The sequence below is a fragment of the Dipodomys spectabilis genome, unplaced genomic scaffold, assembly GCF_019054845.1.
Source record: "Dipodomys spectabilis isolate Male_0828 unplaced genomic scaffold, ASM1905484v1 ptg000107l, whole genome shotgun sequence".
NCBI classification, from domain to species: domain Eukaryota; kingdom Metazoa; phylum Chordata; class Mammalia; order Rodentia; family Heteromyidae; genus Dipodomys; species Dipodomys spectabilis.
The window spans coordinates 5,833,745-5,855,833 of NW_024870784.1; the positions used below are offsets into that span (position 1 = coordinate 5,833,745).

Consider the following 22,089-nt stretch of genomic DNA (forward strand, 5'->3'; position numbering starts at 1 on the left):
GCCAGCTCCACTGCCCCTGCGGAGGTAACTGCTCTGCCAGAGGCATGCTGGGAAACGAGGAGCATGCTGGGAGTGGGAGGGGCATGCTGGGAATGAGAGGCATGCTGGGACGAGGGGCGTGAGGGGAGTGAGGAGCGCTCGGTTTGCTGCCCCAAGGTGATGCTGACGACTCTCCTCTCAAGGGATTCCCGTCAGCTCCTGAAACATCCCCCAGGGCCCCAGCACTGGGAGAAGTCTGCCAAGATGGCCACCACACACGGCCAGAGTGGGGCTTAGGCTGCGGGCTTGACTTCCAGCACGGAGAGCAATAGGGCCGAGCCTCCCTGCAGGAAGGCTGGGCAGGTGGAGCAAGGAGGCTGGGCGGGAACCAGAGTTCCAGCTGGCCTGGCGGCTGTGGGGGAGGTGGGAGGTGCAGCTCCAGTGGGCGTGAGAGCCCAGAGTGGGTCTGCGACCTGCTGGACACCGCGTCCTGCTGGCAGGCTCTGTCTGCCAGGGGGTCAGCGGGAAGAAGGCTATTTTGTGCCTGGAAGCTGTGATCTCTCTCTCTCTCTCTCTCTTTCTCACAGCTTGTTTGCTCAGCTGATGCTCTACCACTTGAGCCATGCTCTGGCCCGCTGCCTTTTCTCTGGTTATTTTGAAGACAGAGTCTTACGTACTTACTGCCCAGGTTGGCCTTGAACCTTGATCCTCCAGATCTCAGCCTCCTGGGTAGCTAGAATGACAGGCGTGAGGCACAAGTGCTGGGCTTTGGGGGCCTTTCTTCTCAGCAGAACGGCAGCTGTGGCTTGCCACGCGCTTCTCCGCTCGTCCACTAGGTGGCTCTTTGTGCTCTCTGATAGGGACAGGCGTTCAGACAGGTGAATGAACCCCATTGGCTGGCGCCAGGCATGACGGCACTCCGCAGCTCTTTTAAGAGAAAAGCCAGGACCAGCCAGCAGCCACCCCTGAGCAGTGCTGTCTGTGCAGAGCCGGACCGGGCTGCGGAGTGCAGGCCAACATGAGCGAGGTGAGTGCAAGGTCTGTCGGCAGCGGGAAGTGGCTGTGAGCAGCCGGGGTCAGGGCTGCCGGGCTCATGTCCACACAGGTGCTGACACTCATCAATCCTGTCATCATGAAAACATTTCTCCCTTGGAATGCCGGCCAGACACGGGTGAAGTTTGCAACTTTTAAGATGAGAGCTTCAGGAAGAGAAGGGGCTGGAGGGTGTGCCGCGTGCTTCTGATTGAATTGGGATTCGGGATGGAAGTGTTTGCAGGAGCTATCAATTGCCTCATTCTCTCATGAGGATGTGTGTGTGTGTGTGTGTGTGTGTGTGTGTGTGCGCGTGTGTGTGCGCACGCGCGTGTGCAGGGAGAGGGTCTTCACCTGTTTCCTTGGGTGTTGGCAGGCTGGCCACCTGGGAACCCAGCCTCAGCAGGGGGAGGGGACGCCGGGCGAGGGGGGGGGGGTGGTCTCCTCTGCCGTCCCTTGGTGTGAGCCTACCGCACTTGCATCTGGCTAGGGCACTGGGACACCTTGCAGGTAGTAGCTACCGTGAAGAACTCCGAGTGTCAGGATCTGTGAGGCACAGGGATGGGAGGGAAGTGCATTGCACACCAGCAGCCTCTCAGCCAAGTGTGTGTCTACAGAACAGGTTTGTGGACAGCCTGGCTCCCTCCGAGCGCTTCCCCCCTCTCTCCTGTGAAGAGGGACTGGATCGGGGTTATACAATGCCAATCCTGTTCAACTCCACACGCAGCCAAGTTCATTTTTATTTCCTCTTGTTGGCACTTAATTACTGTTGGGGATTTTTTGTTTTCTTCCTGATCTTTTTTTTTATTATTATTATTCGTTTGACAGATGGATGATTTTTTTTTTTTTTTGGCAGTCTCGGGTAAAATTAACCACTTCAGAAATAAAATGCCTGCTCATTGTGTTCACCTCTCTGATGGCTAAACTTGGGTCATAAACACCACAGGCAGAGGGTAGAGCACCCCTGGAATGCTCAGGAATGGGGCTTGGGTGAGAGCCAAGAGCCCGATGTGGAGGAGGGCGGATGTGCCAGGTGCCTGGCGACCCCTGGAGGGGTAGTTAAGTCAGCACGAACATTTGGCTCATAGCTGAAGTGTCCAGTACCCTGCCCAGTGCTGTGAACTTCCCTCCACTGGGGGCAGAAGCAGCCATTACTGTTCCTAATTGACAGGGGGAAACCGAAGCTCAGAGGGGTGGGCTGGCTAACTGGTTCAAGGTCACCAGCTAGCGACCACAGGGTGAGGACCTGGGCCAGTGCTGGCCACAGGTGCTCATGGAGTGCCCACCTGCAGGAGGGCAGGAGGAGGTGACCTGCCGCCGCCGGAGGGGAGCTGGGGTCTCACACAGGCAAGGGCAGTATCCCACACGAGGCCTCGCTTCCTGCCAGCTTGGCTCTCTGCCAGACTCCACCGAGATTTCAAAGCGCTGTTTGTGGTGCTCGCCTGGCCTGCAGCAGGCGGGGACGCCCGTGTGGAGAGCTATCTCTACACACAAGTTGGTGGTTGCTCATCAAGAGGGACCTAGAGACCCTAGGGAGTCTCTTTTAGCTCCAGTGATCGACCTGGGACTTTGCCTATCTCCAGGAACCTCCATCTCCTGTCGAGGGTCCTACCCAATGTGGTCCCCACCAGCCTTACTGGGTGCTTGGCTTGGTGAGCTCACTGGACTTTGTGGGTCTCCGGGGAACACCTGCGTCTCAGAGCTCACCATTAGACTAACGACCCTGTTTCTGTGAATCTGTAATGAGGACAGCTCTGCAGCCCTCCTCCCTCCCCAGCACTTCCTGAGCAGAGGACCTCCGCGCCCCCCCCCCCCCTGCCCCCGGCACTTCCTGAGCAGAGGACCTCTGCGCCCCCCCGCGCCCCCCCCCCCCCGCACTTCCTGAGCAGAGGACCTGAACAGTGAGCAAGAACCCCCCTCCCCCCCCAGCGTTCTGCTCTTGGCTGGTCTCTGAGTTTCTGGGGAGCAGGAATTTGTCCTTAGCCTAAAACTTAAAGCTGCTTAACATATTTAATAAAGTAGAACCCCTGCTAGGGAGAGCCCTGGGCCCCCCTTCTGAAGATTTCTTTAGCTGGGTGAATTAAATGAGGTTTCTAGTTTTAATAGCTCTCAGGCAGGCATGGAGTCCAAGTAATCACTTATTTGGCTAGCGAGGGTCAGGGCAGAGGGTTTTGTGACTTTCCTCAGGCCTCAGGGTTAATTTGGATCTGGGGGGCAGACAGCTCTTGCCTGGGGTGCCGTGTTCTCGTCCCTGGTCCCTCGAGCAGGGATTGGGCAGACAGAGTGGATCCTGAAACTGCGGGATGCTTCCCGGGGTGGGATCTGTACTTCTGGCTCATCCAGCCTTGAAGAGCGTGGGGGTTTGGACAGCAAACCAAGTCCAGCGCGTGAAACCGGGCAGCTTGACGAAGCAACATCATTTTCATTCCTACCCCTTTTCTGGGGTGCGGGTGGGGGACAATGACACATGATTGATTGAAAGGATCAGCTCGAGACTCCCAGGGAGTCCAAATTTAGGGCAATGTGAGAGCGTGGAGGAGGTTGGTGGGGGTAGTAATTTGCATTTTGGTGTTAGAGTATGTCAGAGGCGCTGAAGCAATCTATGAGATGAAAGATAATGCAGCAGAGACCAACACGCAGGCTCAAGCCGACTTCCTCACTGATCAGAAATTCCACCACCAAGGTCCAAGCCCACCAAGGGCCATCTACATCTCTTGCCATCAGACTCACTGTGCTCAAGGAGAAAAACTCTCATCCCCCCGCCACCCCCGTCCCCCAGTACAGCCCCCGGAGCAGCCATCATTCCCTGGTCCCTGTTTGGGTGTCTGTGCGTTTCAGTTTCTTTGGAAAAGAACTAGTTCGCTTAGGATGGTCAGGCGCAAGACTTGAAGGCGTCAGGCTCACAGGGCTCGTTGCTGGTGGATACCATCGCCTGCGGGGGCGGGGCAGGTATATAGCACACCACTCATAGCTCAGGACCAGCCACTGCCCTGTCTGGAGTTTGCCCACAGTGATGGAGTGGTGCCTGTGGAGGGTGTAACTGGAGGGACACCGAGGGGACAGCCAAGGTCATCTGTAGACACACACTGTCCCCAGTGCCAGATCCATCGGTGCGTGTGAAAACACGGTGCTAATGGATGGAAGAATGGAGCAGTGAGTGGCCCGTTGTAGATGGAGACACCCAAGGAGGGGGGAGGGGGCCTCCCTGCCTTTAAGTCTGGGGTGGAGACATAGAAAATAGATAGTCCTTCTCCTTTTCTTCAAATCAAGAGTTAAAAACATAATCCTAGCCAGGCACCTGTGGCTCATGCCTGTTATCCTAGCAACTCAGGAGGTGAGATCTGAGGATCATGGTTCAAAGCCAGCTTGGGAAGGAAAGTCCATGAGACTCTTATCTCCAATTAATCACCAGAAAAGACCAGAACTGGTGCTGTGGCTTACATGGTAGAGCGCTCGCTTTGAGCTGAAGAGCTCAGGGACAGTGCTCAGGCCCAGAGTTCAAGCCCCACGACTCCCCCCCGCCCCCAATACTACAACATTGTTTTGGGTGCATATAGTAGCTCTCATGGTGAGCCAGCAGAGGGACAAATTACCAAATGGAACAGATTGGGTGAGAGTCATGACGGTAGCTTCTGTGACTCACATGAACTGAAACACAGCCATGGAGTGTGTATTTTAGACCAGTTACTAAACGCAAAGTCTGAGAATCATTGTATAAAATGCAGACTTTGCAACTGACCCAAAGGCCCAGTGACAGAAGCCAAACAATCCTGTTTTTTATGTTTCTGAATCTCTTTTTAAGATCTGAATAAAGCAGGGCCACATGCTTCCCTGTTAAAAAATATTAGCACAATTAAAAATTACCTTTAAGTAGCTGTGCAAAGGATCAGTGTCACCCCTTCCTTCATTCTCCCCATCCCTCCCAACCTCCTGTTTCTGAATTTTGAGTTGGTAAAACGTAATTTTAAAATCACTTCCCTTCCCTCCTCCCTCCCTCCTTCCTTCTGCTGATATCAGGGTTTTGAACTCAGGACCTTACACTTACTCATACTCTACCACTTGAACCCTACCTTCAGACTGCCTCCAAAAGATACGTATTTTTACAACTGGAATCTGTCAGATTTGAACTCTGGTCTTAGGTTTGAACTCAGAGTTAGGTAGGCACTCTACCACTGTGAGACTCATCATCCCCAGCCTTTTTTTTGTCATTACTTCGTTATTTTTTTCATACAGGGGTCTGGACCTTTTTCACCTGGGACCTCCAAAACTGGGACCATAGCTGGGCATGCTCAGTTTATTGGTTGGGATGAGGGTCTTGCTAACTTACTCAGGCTGGCCTTGGACTGTAATCCTGCAACCCTCCCAATTTCTTCCTGAATACTTAGGATTACAGGCGTGCGCTGCCACCCCTGGCTGACCATTCAACTTCTTGTGTAATGTTAACCTCATCCAGGGCTGTATTTGCCTCAGAGCTGTGAAAAGATCCAGTGAGGGCTACTTGGTTATGTTGGCCCACACAGTGATAGATGTCTCTCTTCTAAGTGGGGATATTAGATCTAGACAGACACCAATTGCAACTTGGATTGGAAGTTTTGACTTTTCTTAACAGAGAGGGGGCCATACATGTTCGTGTTTGTTAGCCTGGTGATCATGTGGACCGCCCTAAACTTCGTTTCCTCGGCCTGCGTTTCACTGAGGACTGCTGAGGATGAAACCATCTCGCTTTCCTCACCTGACTTCTAAGCATGGCAGGGGGGCAACGGGTATTACCATTTCTTCTTTTCAGAAAGAAAATTCGGGCAAGTGACCCGTAGTTGATTTTACAAAGGCTCAGTGGAGTAGCGTGAGCAGGAAGGAAACCTGTTTTTTTTTTTTTTTTTTTTTGGGTAAATCCGTGAGTTTTTGACAGACGCAATCCGGGCATCTTTTTTTTTTTTTTTTTTTTTTGTCATTTCTCGCCTCTGTGTGTCAGGAAGGGAGTTAGCACAGGTGGACACATTCGCAGTTTGCAGTTTGCTTGTGGTCCCACTGTTCCTAGTAGGCTGGGCAGATCAAACATCTCAAACATACCGTAACTATCATTAGCTCCAAGCCTGCAGTGTTCCGTGCCTTTCTGGACAGGTCTTTCTACTGGAGAAGAAGAGTTCTGGTGGACTGCAGGTATCCAGATGGATATTGTGACATTTGGCTGATATTGTTATAAGCACGGCATCAAAGACTGAACTATTAGAGTACCAACAGCTACACTTTATTGATTGGAAGCATCCTTCTTAGACACGAGCTTTCTGATCAGGAGAGTTTGATGTTGTCCATAAAGCCCAGCTCTATGGTTTTTGTGTTCAGTCGCTTGGTGAAAGAATGGATTTCTGAGTGTGGGTTTATCAGCTGGGGTAGCCAAGCACCGGGCCCTGTTCTGGTGTTGCAGTGTTGTCAGTTCTGGTTGGGGAGAGGAGAAATGCTTCTCTTTAGGCCTTTGCTTCTGGTCAAAAGCGGGATTTGCCATTCATCCTCTTTTGCTTAAGTGGGAAATGAGTTCATGGGTATCCCTGCAAAATAAATGCTCTCCTGGAAGTAAAACAAAATGAGAAGAAACGAGAGGAATCTCCACAGAGAGAACTCCGGACGTTTGGGAATGTTGGGGGGGGGGATATGAGAGCTGGGGGCAGGGCACCGCATTTCAATATAGCTTTTCTTCCTAGGCTGTCTCTGAAGTTCGTGAAAAACCACCATGGCTAGAGGGGCTGGGCCTGGGAAAGCCTTGAAAATTAGTTTGTTGTAATGGAATAGAAAAGCAGTTTGGCAATGATTAGAAGACAGAGTAAGGGAGTCTAAACAGATCTTCTGTAAGAGAAATTTGGGCATCCACAATCAAGCAGCTGAGATGTCAATTCTGTGGTATTGTTGGAGGTAACACTGAACCGGACCTGTAGAAAGCAAGTTGCATACGTAAATATTTTAATTAACAGTTAACATAAATGGCCAATGATTACAATAAGGCACGAGTAATTTACATGTTTTGACTCAATGTTTTGGCACGTTTAAATATTTGAAGTTAATTTATATTTGAGTAGGATTTAGCACAAGACACATGCAAAAAAGATTTACCCAAATGTGGGTGTTTTAAGCCTGCGCCCTGAAACTATGCCATGTGTAGTGCCACTGTCCTGGGAAAGACACCATTACTCTTCTTCCCTGACTTTGAAGTGAAGAGACGCATAGGCAAGGGACAGAAACACATTTCCCATTCAACGGACAATAAATGCCTGAGAGCATCAATATGAGAATGCTGCCTAGGTACTTAAGTCTACCAATCCAACAAGTTTGCTGGGCTGGAAGTGTGGTTCTGCTGTAATGTATCTGCCTAGCACACAGGAGGTCCTGAGTTCAAACCCCAGTACTGCCAAAATAAAAATAGCTAAATGTCTGCCACACTGTATCAGTGCCCCAAGCCTATGAACTCCACATCACTCATGGGTGCTTTAACATATTACACACCCCGGGCATCAATCTGCTCATGCATTGTTTGCATCTTACAAAGTTAGCTTTGGATGTGTGCTCTCGCATCTCATGAAATGACCTGCCAGCCCGTTTCTTTTTGTTTTTTTCTTTTTTCTTTTTGTCGGTTGTGGGTCTTGAACTCTGGGCTTGAGTGCTGTCCTTGTGCTCTTCAGCTCAAGGTGAGCACTCTACTGCTTAAGCCACACCGCCACTTCCAGTTTTCTAGGCTTATTGGAGATAAGAGTCTCATGAACTTTCCTTCCCTGGGCTGGCTTTGAACCACAATGCTCAGATCTAAGCCTCCTGAGTAGCTAGGATTACAGGCATGAGCCACCGGCGCCCTGCGTGTGGGCCCGTTTCTGAGGGACAAATGCATGGCCATATTTATGACACTGCCAAGGGGAAAAATCAATCACCCACTAAATGGCATTATTTTATATTTTACTCTTAGTCTACCATCTTCTGAAGAGGAGAGAGACAAATTAAAGTCATAAAATAGGGGAGGAAGCACCCACAAATCTCAACACCCCCACAGGACTTCTGAGGGGAAGAAAGGGGAACTTGGAGCCATTCAGGCCATTTTTAGGCTGCACAGAGGGAGACTGGAGAATGATGTGTGTGTGTGTGGGGGGGGGGGGTGGCAGTGTGCTCTGCAGGGCCTTTGCCCATTTGCAAACAGCTTTGACAAAACCGAAATGTTTATGGTGAGACGCCCTTCCGCCCTCCGTCCACCCAGTGGTCTGTGTACTGGTGAGTGTGGTGGACAGTCTGGGAGCTGGGGTCTTGTCTGGATTTGAGATGATGCCTTCTCTGGCCCTAAAATCCAAACCCACCCTGGAGAGGTGCGACCAGAGAACGTTTGTCCCCACATCTCCAGTGCTGCAGCCCAGCCGATGTCCTAGCAAAGGGGCTCATTATTGTAATTTCGCACAGCCCCTGAACACAGCCATCCAGATGCTGACAACAGACCCTACCATTTATCTTAGTTAAATAAGTGTAACACGATAACCAGGAAATGCGCTCTCTGTTTCTCCTAAGATTATTTCTTTCACCCAACACATGTACCTGTCCACATGAAGCTAAATTCCAACATTAAGAAATGAATTAAGGAATCTACCTGCTTTTAAATGTATGTTTCACGTCTCATTTCCTTATGAAATGATACTGTTTCGTGAAAGGCAATTAGAAAAATATCACTTTAGTTTTTTTTTAATCTCTTGAGCCTGGAAATAAGGCTAATTGTACTTGGGGTTTTCTTTTTTCAAATGATATATTTCTCCACATGTTTTTAAATGTACCAAGAAATCCCTGATGCCAGGAAGTGGTCGCAGTCTGACCCGAAAATGGCTGCGTGGGAGCGTCCAGTCTCTTTACCTCTGCAGACAGAGAGCTCACAAGAGACACCTGCGTGGACAGGGACCTGGCCACGTTCAAGGTGGCAATAATTCTGACTCTTCTTTCTTCCTATTTTTAAAATAAAATTCCTATTTCTATGTGCCTGAAAGAGTCCTGCGTGGAAGAGCCACACAGGAACCGCTTCATTCTAGAAACATTTCAGGACAAGGCGGGGCTGTGCAAACACTGGCCCTTCCTTCGTGGACCACAGCTATGCTTCCTCTCTTTCCTGATGTGTCCATTCTAGCTGTCCTTGGTTCTGGCTATCCAATGCCTTGAACCAGCTTCTCCGTCCACCTGCAAGATCGCCACAGGACCATGCCAATCACACACAAAGACCACAGTGTCTCTTCTTTGTAATGAGGGAGCTCTAAAGGTGTTGGCAGTTTGCCACAGCAGGGAAAATTTTTGAGCATGTATACATAGTGTATTTAGCTGATTTATTTAAATTATGTGTCTGATAGGCTGTTATAATAAAGGGCGTCCTAAAAACTTAAAACAAGGAGGCAATGGCTAGAGGACCCATATTTTTATTCTCCTGCTTCAACCTCCCAAACAGCTGAAACTACAGGCATGCACTATGGATCCTGATGTTAAAATGGGGCTGAAGATCCTTCATTTATTCTTGTTCAGAAATCACAGAGCCCTGGAGGAAAAGTCAGTCTCCATTTCGCATGCACATTTCTTCTCTGATTAAATCTCTTATTTTCTGTCATATTGTGATATAACCCACATTCTTTTATATCTCTCCTAATTCCTGTGAAGGCTGGGACAAAAGTAAAAATACCTTGGATATTTTTCTTAGATGTAAGTAAAAAGAGCCCCTAGGAAGCAGGGAAGCCATTTTCTCGCTGGCCTTCACTTCAAGTCTCAAGACCCTGGGTGCCTCTCTGCTCCTCTTTTCCAGCCCGGTGGGGACAGGATGATCAAGTCAGTACCGCTGCCAGGGACTCAGCTTCCTCGGCCGCAGTCAGCAGAAGTCCCTTGACCTTGAGTTCAATCACTTTTATACCTTGCTTACCCAATGTGGTCTGTTTGAATAAGAAAGAATATTCTGAACTCCAAACTAGAAGACTTAAAAATCATCCGATTACTTCTGGTAGGATGCTGTAATTAGTTGTTAACTGACTACAAAGTACCTGAACTCTGAAGGTGAACTCGTCTATTCTTGCCAACACTCACTGGGGCTTTAGAGACTTTCTGTTTTTTTCTTTCTTTCTCTCTCTCTCTCTCTCTCTCTCTCTCTCTTTCTTTCCTTCCCTTCTTCCTTCCTTCCTTCCCTTCTTCCTTCCTTCCTTCCTTCCTTCCTTCCTTCCTTCCTTCCTTCCTTTCTTTCTTTCTTTCTTTCTTTCTTTCTTTCTTTCTTTCTTTCTTTCTTTCTTTCTTTCTTTCTTTCTTTCTTTTGTTCGTCTTGAACTCTGGGCTTGGGTGCTGACTCTAAGCTTCTTTTGCTCAAGGCTAGCACTTTACCACTTGAGCCACAGCACCAGTGCTGGCTTTTATTTTTCTGAGTGGTTTATTAGAGATAAGAGTCTTAATGGACTTTCCTGTCTGGGCCGGCTTTGAACCATGGTTCTCAGATCTTAGCCTCCTGAGTGGCTAGGATGACAGTGCGAGCCACCTGCGCTCAGCAGTATCTTTCTTTAAAATATGAAGTGAATTTGTTTCTTTAGGACGTTGGAAATAAATCACATGGGGACAATCCATCACATTTTTGAAATTAGATCTTATTTTAAAATTTATATGTGCTAGCCATGAGAAGTGTGTGGGGTCTCATTGTACTTTGGGTCTTGGCTGTTGCTATTCTGGTAGCTTCTAAGCTATTTATGATTGCCCTCTGCTACTGTTATTTTTTGTTCTGAGGAGCTGGCCCATGGATGGGCTCAGCCTTGTATTTATAGGTCTGTTCTCACATTTACATAAGTCCTGTCAAAATATCTAGATAATACAGTGCCACGCCTCAAATATTATTTCTGGCAATGTTCTCTAACTTAGAAATACGGGCTATTTTACCTCTTCTTGAAGAAAACTTCTTAGAATAGATGTAGCAATTTGTCAAGCACCGGCACCGAAACCCCGCTTCAAGTTCACAGTTACTTGTTCATCTGGATTTAATCTTTCTTACGCTCAGAGCGGATTCAGTTCGTTTTAGAAGTATCATTTGTTTTTGGATTTCCATGACATCATTTTCCCCTGAGTTCTTGCTGAGAGCCGGGGCTGAGAATTCCTCCCTAACCCCACTTGGGTTGTGGGTGAGGATTTTGAATTTTCACAGGACCAAGCCTAGGGTAAGCAGTGCCTTGGGGGACCCCTCCACTCAGGCCAGGGGCCCCCTGTAATTACCACGGGGACACGGAATACAGGTGGAGTGCAAGCAGATCTCGTGGGAGATGAGGCATTGGAGAACAGGCCCCTGCCATCTTTCCTGGAATTCTCTGGCAGTGCCCTGGCTCAGCTCAGGGTTAGGTTAGTCTGAGCCGGGGCAAGACTGCTGCAGCAAACTTGGGAGGCCAGTGAAAGCAAGAATTATACTGTGTATATACACAGAATTATACCATGCATATACACAATGGAATTCTGTGCCTCCATCAGAAAGAATGACATTGCCCCATTTGCTAGGAAATGGAAAGACTCGGAAAAAATTATATTAAGTGAAGTAAGCCAGGCCCAAAGAAACATATGTCCCATGGTTTCCCTTATCTGTAATAGCTAGTATATGTCTGGGACAAGCAGAAAAGGCCAAAAGCTACGTACATATGACCAGATAAGATGATGTTAAGCGAAATGACTCCCAAGATAGGAACACAAGTGGTTTTTTTCTTTCTTGCTATTGTTTCTAATGTATTTGTAAAGTACCATGTGATTTTTTTGTTTCTTTGTATGTTCCTCCTCCATGGTATAATCCATGTTTTCACGGTATTTGAGGTCAGTGCCCTGCAACTTGTATATACACCTCTAATTTGGGGAGGGGAAGGGACATAACAAAATGCTGAAACAAGGATACAGGTTGACCCATTGTAACAATGAGATGCACAAGACACTATGCTGAAAACGAACTTTACAACTTGGGGAGAGAGGGGAGAGTTGAGGAGGTGGGTTGGGAAGGGATGGTAGGGGAAAAAACGAAGAGGTAACAATGCTCGATAGGAAATGTACTCATTACCTTACTCATGTAACTGTAACCCTTCTGTACGCTATTTTTACAATAAAAAACATAAAGAATTAAATCATGACTTTTGTTAAACATTGTTAGGAATTATAAAACAATCCATTTCCTCTATTGTTATTCTAAAGGGATTACAATGACAGGAGTCAGGTAACAAGAACATTACTGTTCTCAGGGGACCACAGAGCATTAGACCCAACCTGGGGCCCTTTGCATTGTAGCCCCAAGGCCACTCCCCACGGCACCATCTTCCACGTAGAGAGCCATGGAGGAGGCCCGGAGAAACCACCTTTATTTTTTGAGTTATTATTAAACTAGACTAGTAAGCTACCGAAATAAAGGAACAAGCTTTAAAATTTTACCATCATGCCCATACAATCATGCATGCCTATTTACCATTTGTGTAAGAAGTAAAAATTATCAAGTTATCAAAACATCTGTCATAGCCAGGCACCAGTGGCTCACGCCTGTAATCCTAGCTACTCAGGAGGCTGAGATCTGAGGATCATGGTTCAAAGCCAGCCCGGGCAGGAAAGCCTGTGAGACTCTTATCTCCAATGAATCAGTAGAAAACTGGAAGTGGTGCTGTGTCTTAGCAGTAGAGCACTAGCCTTGAGCTGAAGAGCTGAAGGACAGTGCTCAGGCCCAGAGTTCAAGACCCACGACCAACAAAAAAAGAAAAGAAACCAAGCTAGTGAAAGGTTCCATTGTCCCTGCGGAGCCTGGAACTCTCGCATGCGCTCTGAATGGCCCGAGTTCCACCATGCAAGCAGGCTGTGCGGGCGGGGTGTTTACCACACTCGATGAAGCTTCCAGGCTGGGTGAAGAGTGCAGCCAGCAGCTCGGAGGAGAAATCAGACTTGTTTGAGGTGCGCTTGGCCCACTTAGAACTGTTTAGATGAAGTCATAAAATCCTTTAGAACAGATGTGTATGGGTGTGTGTTTGTGTGTATGTGCTATCTAAAGATCATAGAAATGCTAAACTCTAACTCTAATGTGCAAATTCCCCCCATTCTTAGTGTTCTCACTGAGTGTTGATTATTCAATTATTATTGTTGTTATTATTTATTATTATTTATCCTTAGCCAGTTTTGCCCCAAGTCTCTTTCTGTGCTCCAACTTCCAAACACCCCACCGCCTTACCTTCCTTGGATGTCTCTGGGGGACAGAGACATTCGGGGCAGGTACATGGGCTTTTTCACTGAAAGAAACATTCTTACACACCCGGACTGGAAAACATGGGGTCGATATATGCCGATGTGCAACGATGTGGCGGTGTGAGCTTTAGCTGTTCATAATGGCCCAGAGCCTGCACGACATCCTGTAACTAGATAAGAACTGGGTGGTTTTGCTGCAAATTAAGCTGACCCGGAGTTCACAGGGATTTGAAAGTGGGCGATAGAATCAATAACCATTATTAAGGAGACATAGTGGTCATTCGGAGTCAGTAGGTTTTGGTAGTGGTAAGGAGTCTTGTGTGTGTGTGTGTGTGTGTGTGTGCATGCATTATGTTAGAGTTTGTAGGTCCCTGGCCAGGCATGGTGGGACATGCCTGTGGTCTCCGGTACAAAGGAAGTAGAGATAGGAGGGTCAGTGTCTGCAAGGGCCCAAGGCAGAAAGTACCAGATCTTACCTGAAACAAAATTACTGAAGTAAAAAGGGCTGGCGATGTGGCTCGTGCTGAATCACAGCTTGTGTAGGAGATACAAGGCCCTGGGTAACCTCAGAGCTGCAAAAATAGAAAAAGGAAATTTCAGTCCATCAAATGGCCTGACAGCTTTCGGCTCATCTTTTATTTATTTATCTTGGCTCATTTTTATTTATTTATTTAGGTTCCTCTTTTATTTATGCATTTCGAGTACCGGGGCTTGAACCTGGAGCTCACACTTCCTAGGCAAGCTGTATCTGATGTAGGTCACCTGTTCCGGCCTGTCATGCGATCTGCCTTGATTCATTTCTTGAGCTGCAATAGCCGGTTTAGGATAAAACATGCCCTTTACTTCCAAAAGTAGACAACTGCAAGCTTCCAGCATTCACTGAAGCTATTTTGGTTAACTCTGTGTGTGTGTGTGTGTGTGTGTGTGTGTGTGTGTGTGTGTGTGTGTGTGTGTGTAAATCTAGCTGTTTATTTCCAAAAAAGAAAGTCTCCAGCTTGGAACGCCCCTGGTAGAGAATCACATTTATCACTTGATGCCAAGCAAGTATCTGCATCTCATGGTAAGAAGTGGCTTCGGGAAGCCCGGGCTACGGTGCTCCAGGATTCCTAGGGGGCTTCTGACCCTCCTGACTGTGGAGCCACGGTGTGAGGCCCAGGGGCGGCTTTGTCATCGCGCGGGGGGGGGGGGGGGCCTGGAGCAGGAGTGCACATCTGGGGCTGAGTCTGCACACCGCACACTAGATCATCACCAGGTCCTAGAGAACCCTGTGAAAGGTGCTCCTCTCTTCTCTTTCCTGAAATGGCCCGGACACTTTTGTATGCTGAATTCTGTGGGATATCATCCATCTCCACACTGTGGCTTTAAGAGTGAAAAGGACAGGAAGCCAGCTGGCCCGAGAGGTCTGCACGGCTGGTGATAGAAGACGTCGTCACAGGTCTTCCATCTTCCCAGCCAACATTTTCTCCTCTAACAGTCAAGATGAAGCAGTGTTCTGACCTCCACATCGATCTGCCAGGTTTACATTTGGTGCTGCCTGCTTAGCAGCAGCAGCAGCAGCACATGCCTAAACCTCTGTGAATCTCAAGCGTTGCCTCTATGCAAATGGGATTAGGGTAATATATATTGCATAGGGTGTACATAGAGGTGTTAGCGTTTATGATGGCGATCAAGAAAAGGCAGCTGCTTGTCTTTGAGGACAGAGCCTTGAGCCAGGGTGAGAAGAAATAAGGTGGCAAGCACAGAGGCATCATTTGCCTGCTCAGCTCTGCACATGGGCTTCTCTTGGAGAGTGGTGGATTTGGCTTGAGCCCTTTCTCCCACACCCTGTTCGCTCACTGAGTGGGTCAGTTACGTCCATCGGCGCATCACTCTTGGCCCAACCTGGTGGGGTGGGCACAGTCAGAGGCAGGATCGCTCAGCACCCAGGGTCACGTCTGCCCAGGGACTGGCAGGGGAGGTTGTCCCAGCCTTCGGGACATTTGCCTTCAGTGGTCCTGGGTCACCCTTTGTCCTTCATCTGCTTCCTGCAGCACAGAATTTTCCTGGGATAGAGTGGAGAAGTGGAATGTGGATGCTGCTGTTGACTGGAAAGAAAGGTGCCTCTTCCTGTGTGGGTAGATTTCACAGTCTTGGATGACCACATGCAGGTTTTCCAGCCTTATCTTGGCGGCTCTGGCCTTTGAAATAGATTTTTTTTTTCACACCAATTCAGGAGAACAGGCAGGCTTGGCACTTGTCCTAGTTATTTTGTAAGGTAGGCTCGCTTTTGCTCTGAAGGTTGGCTCTGCGGTGGTCCTCAGGGTTCCCACGAGGCAAATCTTCCCTTCAATGCGTTAACTGGAGCCGTGTCTCACTTCCATTGCTGAATTCATCTTTCATTGACAACTCTCTATCCTTATTCTGACCGTGGGCATCTATCTAGTCAGCCATCACTTCCCGGAACAGGAGGAAAGCAGATCTCCTGTGTCTTTCTCTGCTCTGCTGGACTGAGGTCCTTTTGAGTAGACTGTGAGAATATTTAGTCTGGTGACGGTGCCTCTGTCTGAGCTCACCCCGGCAGCCATGCTGGCAATCACCTGTGTGTTACACCATTCCCCTTTATCCTGAGGATGACTCCAGCCTGGGAGCTGGTTGAGGAGGGAGAGCGGACAGGGGGTGTGGTGTGTGACAGCACCCTTGCTCACCCTTGTGGAATTCACTAGATTTCCAACGATGGCTGAGAGCTGATTAGAGGAGGCGGCTGTCTGTTGATTCATTGTCTTTCATCCAACCCCAGGTGTGTGGAGACCAGGATCTGCAGAGAGGGCCATGCAGACCTGTGATGGGAAGCCGATTTCTCCCAGTTCCCATCACAATCCCGCTTTGGTCATCAATTTACTCTCTCCTTCTGTCTCTTCCGTTTCTAGAGAAATGCAAGCTGTGATTTGTACCAGAAACATAAAGTCCATCTATGCCAGAAGAGGGATCTGAGAGGCTTCAGACTTAATGATGAAGATAGGTAGGGGATGTACTGAGGGAAGATTGATGACAAGAGCTGGCATTCTCTCTTTGGATTCTCAGACCAAAGCTATAAAAACGTTAACTACTAAATGAATGGTTAATGGAGTTTATTTTAGTCCACCATGGAGAAGACATTGACCAGTTAGAGGTCGTGGTGGGGACGTGGTGGGGGCACGTGAGTGTACTATCACGTGGCGGTTAAGGGAGAGCTTTGGTTATTCTAACCATGCAGCAAGCTGAACAAAAAGATAAAGGAACAGACCCATGGTAGTTCTAGCCCATTCTAAAAACAAATCTCTGTGCTGTCTGATGATTCCTTCAGCAAGCGGGTCTACCCAGAGACAGCCTCTAACTGTCACAATCCAGTGAAATAGGGGTTTTAGAGGAGCAGAAACTGAAGCTGGGTGAGGTTCACTGGCCTGAACAGAACTGCAGAGCTGCTGTGAGGGACAGGGGCAGGGCAGCCTGGGCGGGCTGATGCCCTCATTTATCTCTCTCTCTCTGTATCTATTTATTTATTTAAAATCAGGCTTTTAACTATGTAATTTCTATAGAATATAATTTACCTTTGCTAGTTGCCTGGTCAATGAAATTTGATACATGTGGTCTTAAAAATACACGTATTGATGCAGGCCTATTGCGATTCCAGACTGACCCGGCACTCCAGATGCAGGAGAAAGTGTGTGTTGCTGTATCACAGTGCCACAGACCAGTGGCTTTACGAGCAGAAATGCATTCTCCCACTGTGCCTGGAGCCTGAAACCCTGGCCAAGCAGGCTCAGATCTGGTTCCTTTTGAGGCAGTGAGGGTGGGACTTGCTCCAGGCCGCTCTCCTTGGTTTGTGGATGGTGTCCTCTCCTGTGACGATGTCCTCCCATCGTCTTCCTCAGGGTGGGTGTCTGGGTCCGATTGTCCCTTCTTATAAGGACAGTCATCGTGGATGAAGGCCACAGATAATCTCTGTTGAGCTTGGTTGTATATGGAAAGATGGTGCCTCCAAATACAGCCACTTCTCAAGTTCTGGGGGTTAGGCTTTGTTGGGGCACCTGTCAGCCCCAAGCGCTACAAAACTTGGGGTGACCTCCATGTAACGTTACAGGTCACTTGGAACCTTCTGTGCTACTTATTTTCCAAGAGATTCAGCGGCATTTCACACAGGCCGCAAGTCTTCATTGGGCTGTGTGGGATAAATAGAATGGACTGGCTTTATGGGTATGCAGGAGACGCAGGATTGAAAACTCAGAGGCTCTTACTCCAGTGAGCTCAGGGCATGGTGTGACGCTCCACAATGTCAAATCCACGAAATTAGTGCATGCCCCTCGGAGACCATTGACTGGCAACTGCTCTTCAAGTTGGGACACTTAAGGGACTGTATGTATGGAGTGCGGCCATTTTAATAAAACAGAGACTGTATTTACGTATTTTCCCACATGAACGAGAAAGATTGAAAGAAAATATTCTGAAGTGTCCCTGATGACTTCACACTGGTTTGTTGCATTAGAGGATTTTGTGTGTGTGTGTTGCTTTCCTTCTTTTTCTTTTTTGTTAATTTTAATTTTATTATTGTCGTTATAGAAGTGATAAACAGAGGAGTTATAGTTTATGAGTCAGGTAATAAGTATATTTCTTTTGGACAATGTTACCTTTTCCTTTGCTCTCTCCCAGTTTTCCCCTTCTGTTCCTGCTGCTTTCTTTCTTGTGTATATATTTCCCCCAAACTCACAATGATTGTATCTTATTTTTGCAAAAAACCAGACAAACAGAAAACTGTGTTCTCTTTGGAAAAGGTAATTGGCAGAAAGAAGGTAGGTTAAAGTAAAAGTACTGATTTTAAAAATAGGACTCTGGGTAAAGTATAAAATGAATTTCTATCAAATACATCATTAGAAGCTGAAAATGAGGATCCCTTGAAAAATGGTGTGCTGAAATTACAGCCATGCCAATTAGTGCTGTTCCCAGAAAGGTCAGGGTCCAGATGCTGGGAGTTGCAGGTGGTATTTGACGCCCGCTTCAGCCTTGGGGTCTGTCAGAGGGGAGAGAAGAATACAGAGGAAGACAGAAAGGTTAATGTGCCTGCCAGCGAAAATACCATCCTTTTTTGGTAACTAACTATTTTTCTAAACCCTTGCAGCTGAAGTTTTCTTTTGGCATTAATTTCTGCACCTTTAGGGATTAAATTAGTGGAGCTTTTAGTGCTCAATTTTTGGAATGTTATTAGAAGAATTATAGATGATGTAAAAATATCAGGTGAGAAGAACTGCATCGATTCTGTTCTTAACACACAATGTTGGCATAAAAGTCTCTACTGCCCGTCAGAGGAATTCAAGGGCTTTGATTTGAAGGGTGCCTTTAATGACGTGTCTTTGATGTTTCCCAAAAAAGTCACTTGCTTAATGATGGAGGTGGCTCCAAGCACTCATCAACTACCTGCTGGCCAGCCCAGCTGCTGCCCGCTTCTCATCCCGCCGCTCGCTGATGCCCCCCTCTCCCCGTTCATTAGCGCCTGATCATCTAAGAGACTCACGATCCTTCGTCAATAAAACATTGCATCTAATACTGCAGACACTTGCCTCGTCACTTCTTTATAAACACAGCGATCAAAAGAAAGCACAGAAGCATCTCCTAGCGAGGATGCTCGGATAATGAGCGCTGCTTCTCTTCCATTCGATGTCTCTTCTGGGTGGGATACCAAGTCGGCCAAGAACAGGCAGCAGCCCAACCTGCGTGCTTTGCCAGCGCCGAGGATGGCACTGACGTGCAGATTTGTGCGGTTTCCTTTATTTACGGCTCATCTGAGGAATGCTTTATGGAGAGGCTGCCACTTCAGAGGAGATAGAAACCCTGATACTCCGAGGGCTGTGCCTGTCAGGATGCCGCAGCGTGCAGGAAGATGGCACCACTGTGGAAAATAACTTAGGAGGAAATTCGACTTAGGGGCTGGGTGGCGTGAAGCAGCACTTGCTATCAAGAGTTTCCAAGATATTATGAGGATGGGAGGGCAGGTTCTTTCCGTTGAGAAATAAATCTATGCAACTAGTTAGGTAGATGAGGGCCCGCAGAGGACAGGCACCGGGAGCCGGGGCCGGGGAAAGCTAGATGGCGGTGGGACAAGAACAACTTCCTTTTTCTTCACTCAGGAAAGCTAAGCACTGAGCTACCTGAGTGATGGCTCTGCAGAAAACACCTCTCTGATGGGCAGGGGGCAGGGCAGGCCTCCTGGCTCGATTCTCCCGATGAGCCCAGCCTGGTCAGTGTGATCATGTTTCCCCTCAGGGAGGGAAGGCAGGCAGACTCCAATAATTCCATGTTGATGGGAGGCCTGTGATCGAGTCCCTCTCCCCGAGCAAAGCCGACATCCCAGTCTTTCTGGGCTCTGGGCTCTTCCCATCTTCTTAGGTCAGTTTTCTTGTTCTCTGTACCTTCCAGGTTATGGAACAGCCAGATGGCGGGGGTGGGGGTGGATGGTGGGTGGGGGATGTGTCCTTTTCTGAGGGACCCAGGATGCCTAGCCCTAGGCATAGCTCATTGAAGACAGGTCAACTCCTGTCTGCTGCGGTCTGAGCCTCCTCCTTACACTGAGTGTACACTGCACCCTGGTGAATGCATTTAAATGAATCCGTCATTCTTGGTCTGGGAAACGCCACAGTTCCTTACCTGTAGGAAACTTGGACAGCACTGTGGGAGGTTGAGGCCAGGCCTACCAAGCCCCCTTTCCTTCCATCCTCGAAGGGTCTGATGACAGAGCCGGCAGCTGAGGGAGCCTGTGGATGTGTGTCCCTTGTCCCCTGAATAACCAGTCCTGCATGAAGCTTATCTTCTTCCCTGTCTTGTGATGCAAGTCATGTGCAGACCCCATGTCTGAGGGCCAGACGGGCAAATCTACCAAGGGCAAAGAAATGAGAGATGGGGTGTGGTGAGACCCTGAAAAATCTGGGGGGTGACCTAGGCTCTTACCACTTCTGGAGGCCATTTGTTCCCTAGTCCCAGATCCAATCTTCTTGTTAAGTATGGAGGCTTTCCTCTTTTTTTAAAAAAATTATTATCTTTGTGTAGTTGTATAAAGGGGCTTCCAGTGAGCCTGTCAGTACAATACAAATTAAAGGCATTCAAGCCCAGTTCTTGTGATGAATACACATTCATCTACTTAAATCCCATCGATGGAGATTCAAGAATCTTCTTAGACTATAATCTGGACCTTAAATTTAACTCAAAAATTAATTTCATATTTCATATTCTTCAATCTTCTAGAATAAAAAATGCCTTTAATGAGAACTTGCATTTCATCCTAAAGATGAGGTTATATGTGTTTGGCTTAGTGACTTCCAAAAGAGATACAGTGTGTCTTGTGTTCTAGATTAGAATTCGTAATGACAGAGGTTTCTTGTTTTTTTGTTGGTAGTGGGGCTTGAACTCTGGGCCTGGGCGCTGTCCCTCAGCTCTTCAGCTTAAGGCTTGTGCTCTACCACTTGAACCACAGCGCCACTTCCATTTTTCTGAGTGGTTTATTAGAGATAAGAATCTCACAGACTTTTCCTGTGCAGGCTGGCTTTGAACCGTGATCCTCAGATCTCAGCCTCCTGAATAGCTAGGATGACAGGTGTGAGTCACCAGTGCCTGGCTTGCAGTGCTTTGGATTTTTTTTTAAAGATTGCCCTAAAGTCGTATTCATCTTCATCAGTGAATTTCTTGGTGTGCACCTAGTATTTTGTGCCAGAATCAAGTGCAGGCTGCACCTTGCTCGGGAGTGGCTTTTCCAGGGACACCGGGGTTTTTGTAGTTGATGTCACAGGAGAATGTTCCAGGAAAGCACCGCTGGGCTTTCCAAGGGACACGTCACCCAGATGCTGACAAGTCTGTTAGGGACATCCAAGCAGGCGCTGAGCCGTGAGCATGTGAGCGTGAGCTCAATCCTGCAGGTCCCTGCGAAGTGGTCAGATAGTTATAGTATCCATTCTGTGCATGATGTATGGGGAAAATGGATCCAAAGCTGGACAGGAACCTGGACACGGGACGTGTCTTAGTAGACAGGGTGTCTACTAAGAGGGGATTGTCCATGGTCCATGGTTTTCTAGCTTGGTCAGAAAGAAGTGACTGGGCCCAGGCTGTGGCAGAGTCAGACGCCCTGGCGTATTGCTGTAGACTCTGACGGCGAGGATGAGGACCCCTGTGGTGGCCAGCACAGGGTGCGCCAGACAGGTGCCAACATCAGCTTATTGTCCACCCACCCTGAACGCCTCTGCCTCCCGCCCTGGGGCTTTCACACTGACCCCAGATGAGTGCCAGGCGCTGGACTGCACCGCAGAGATGCCTCAGGATGAATCAATGCTCCGGGGAGCATCTTGACTCGATGGATGAGAGCCATCAGGAAACTAACTCCGAACATCTCCTCTCCAGGGTCTGACCCAGACCCAGCTCACACAGCTCCAGAGGGTGACCCACCGGGTCAGCACGGCCACACCTCATGATGGCCAGCTTGCTGAAGCGTCTTGCCAGCAGCACCCCCCGTCCTCCTTCCCATCCCCCACCCCCACTCCTGACATGGCCCTCTCTGTCAAAGCTATCGTACAAACAGTGCTTTCTGAGGAACCCAGATGCAGACACATTTTGTTGTTGTTGTTATTATTTTATAGATTGTCAGGAAAATTCACTTCAGAAATTCTATCTTTAAATGCTTCTCGTGGTGTTTTTTGGATGGTTGTTGCACGCTAGACGGTCAAAATGAATTTTTCAAGGCATGAGGATCTTTTGCGTACTCAGTGTTTATGTAGGTTACTTTCATGTCAGGTTTTATTAAGTGGGGGATGTGGCATTTTTATTAGTGGGCATCAGTGAAAAGATAAACATCCCCCTGAGCCGTGTGAA

General features: G+C 48.2%; 1 protein-coding gene across 1 annotated transcript in view; it reads left to right on the forward strand.

Moving 5' to 3' along the window:
* Positions 1-937: 937 nt before the first annotated feature.
* Positions 938-22,089, forward strand: part of Pcp4 (Purkinje cell protein 4) — a 53,580-nt gene continuing 32,428 nt past the window's right edge. Inside the window, exon 1 of the mRNA XM_042687330.1 lies at positions 938-1,006. Within this exon, the coding sequence (XP_042543264.1) occupies positions 998-1,006 (9 nt within the window). The 5' untranslated portion in view covers positions 938-997. The remainder of the gene's footprint in view (positions 1,007-22,089) is intronic.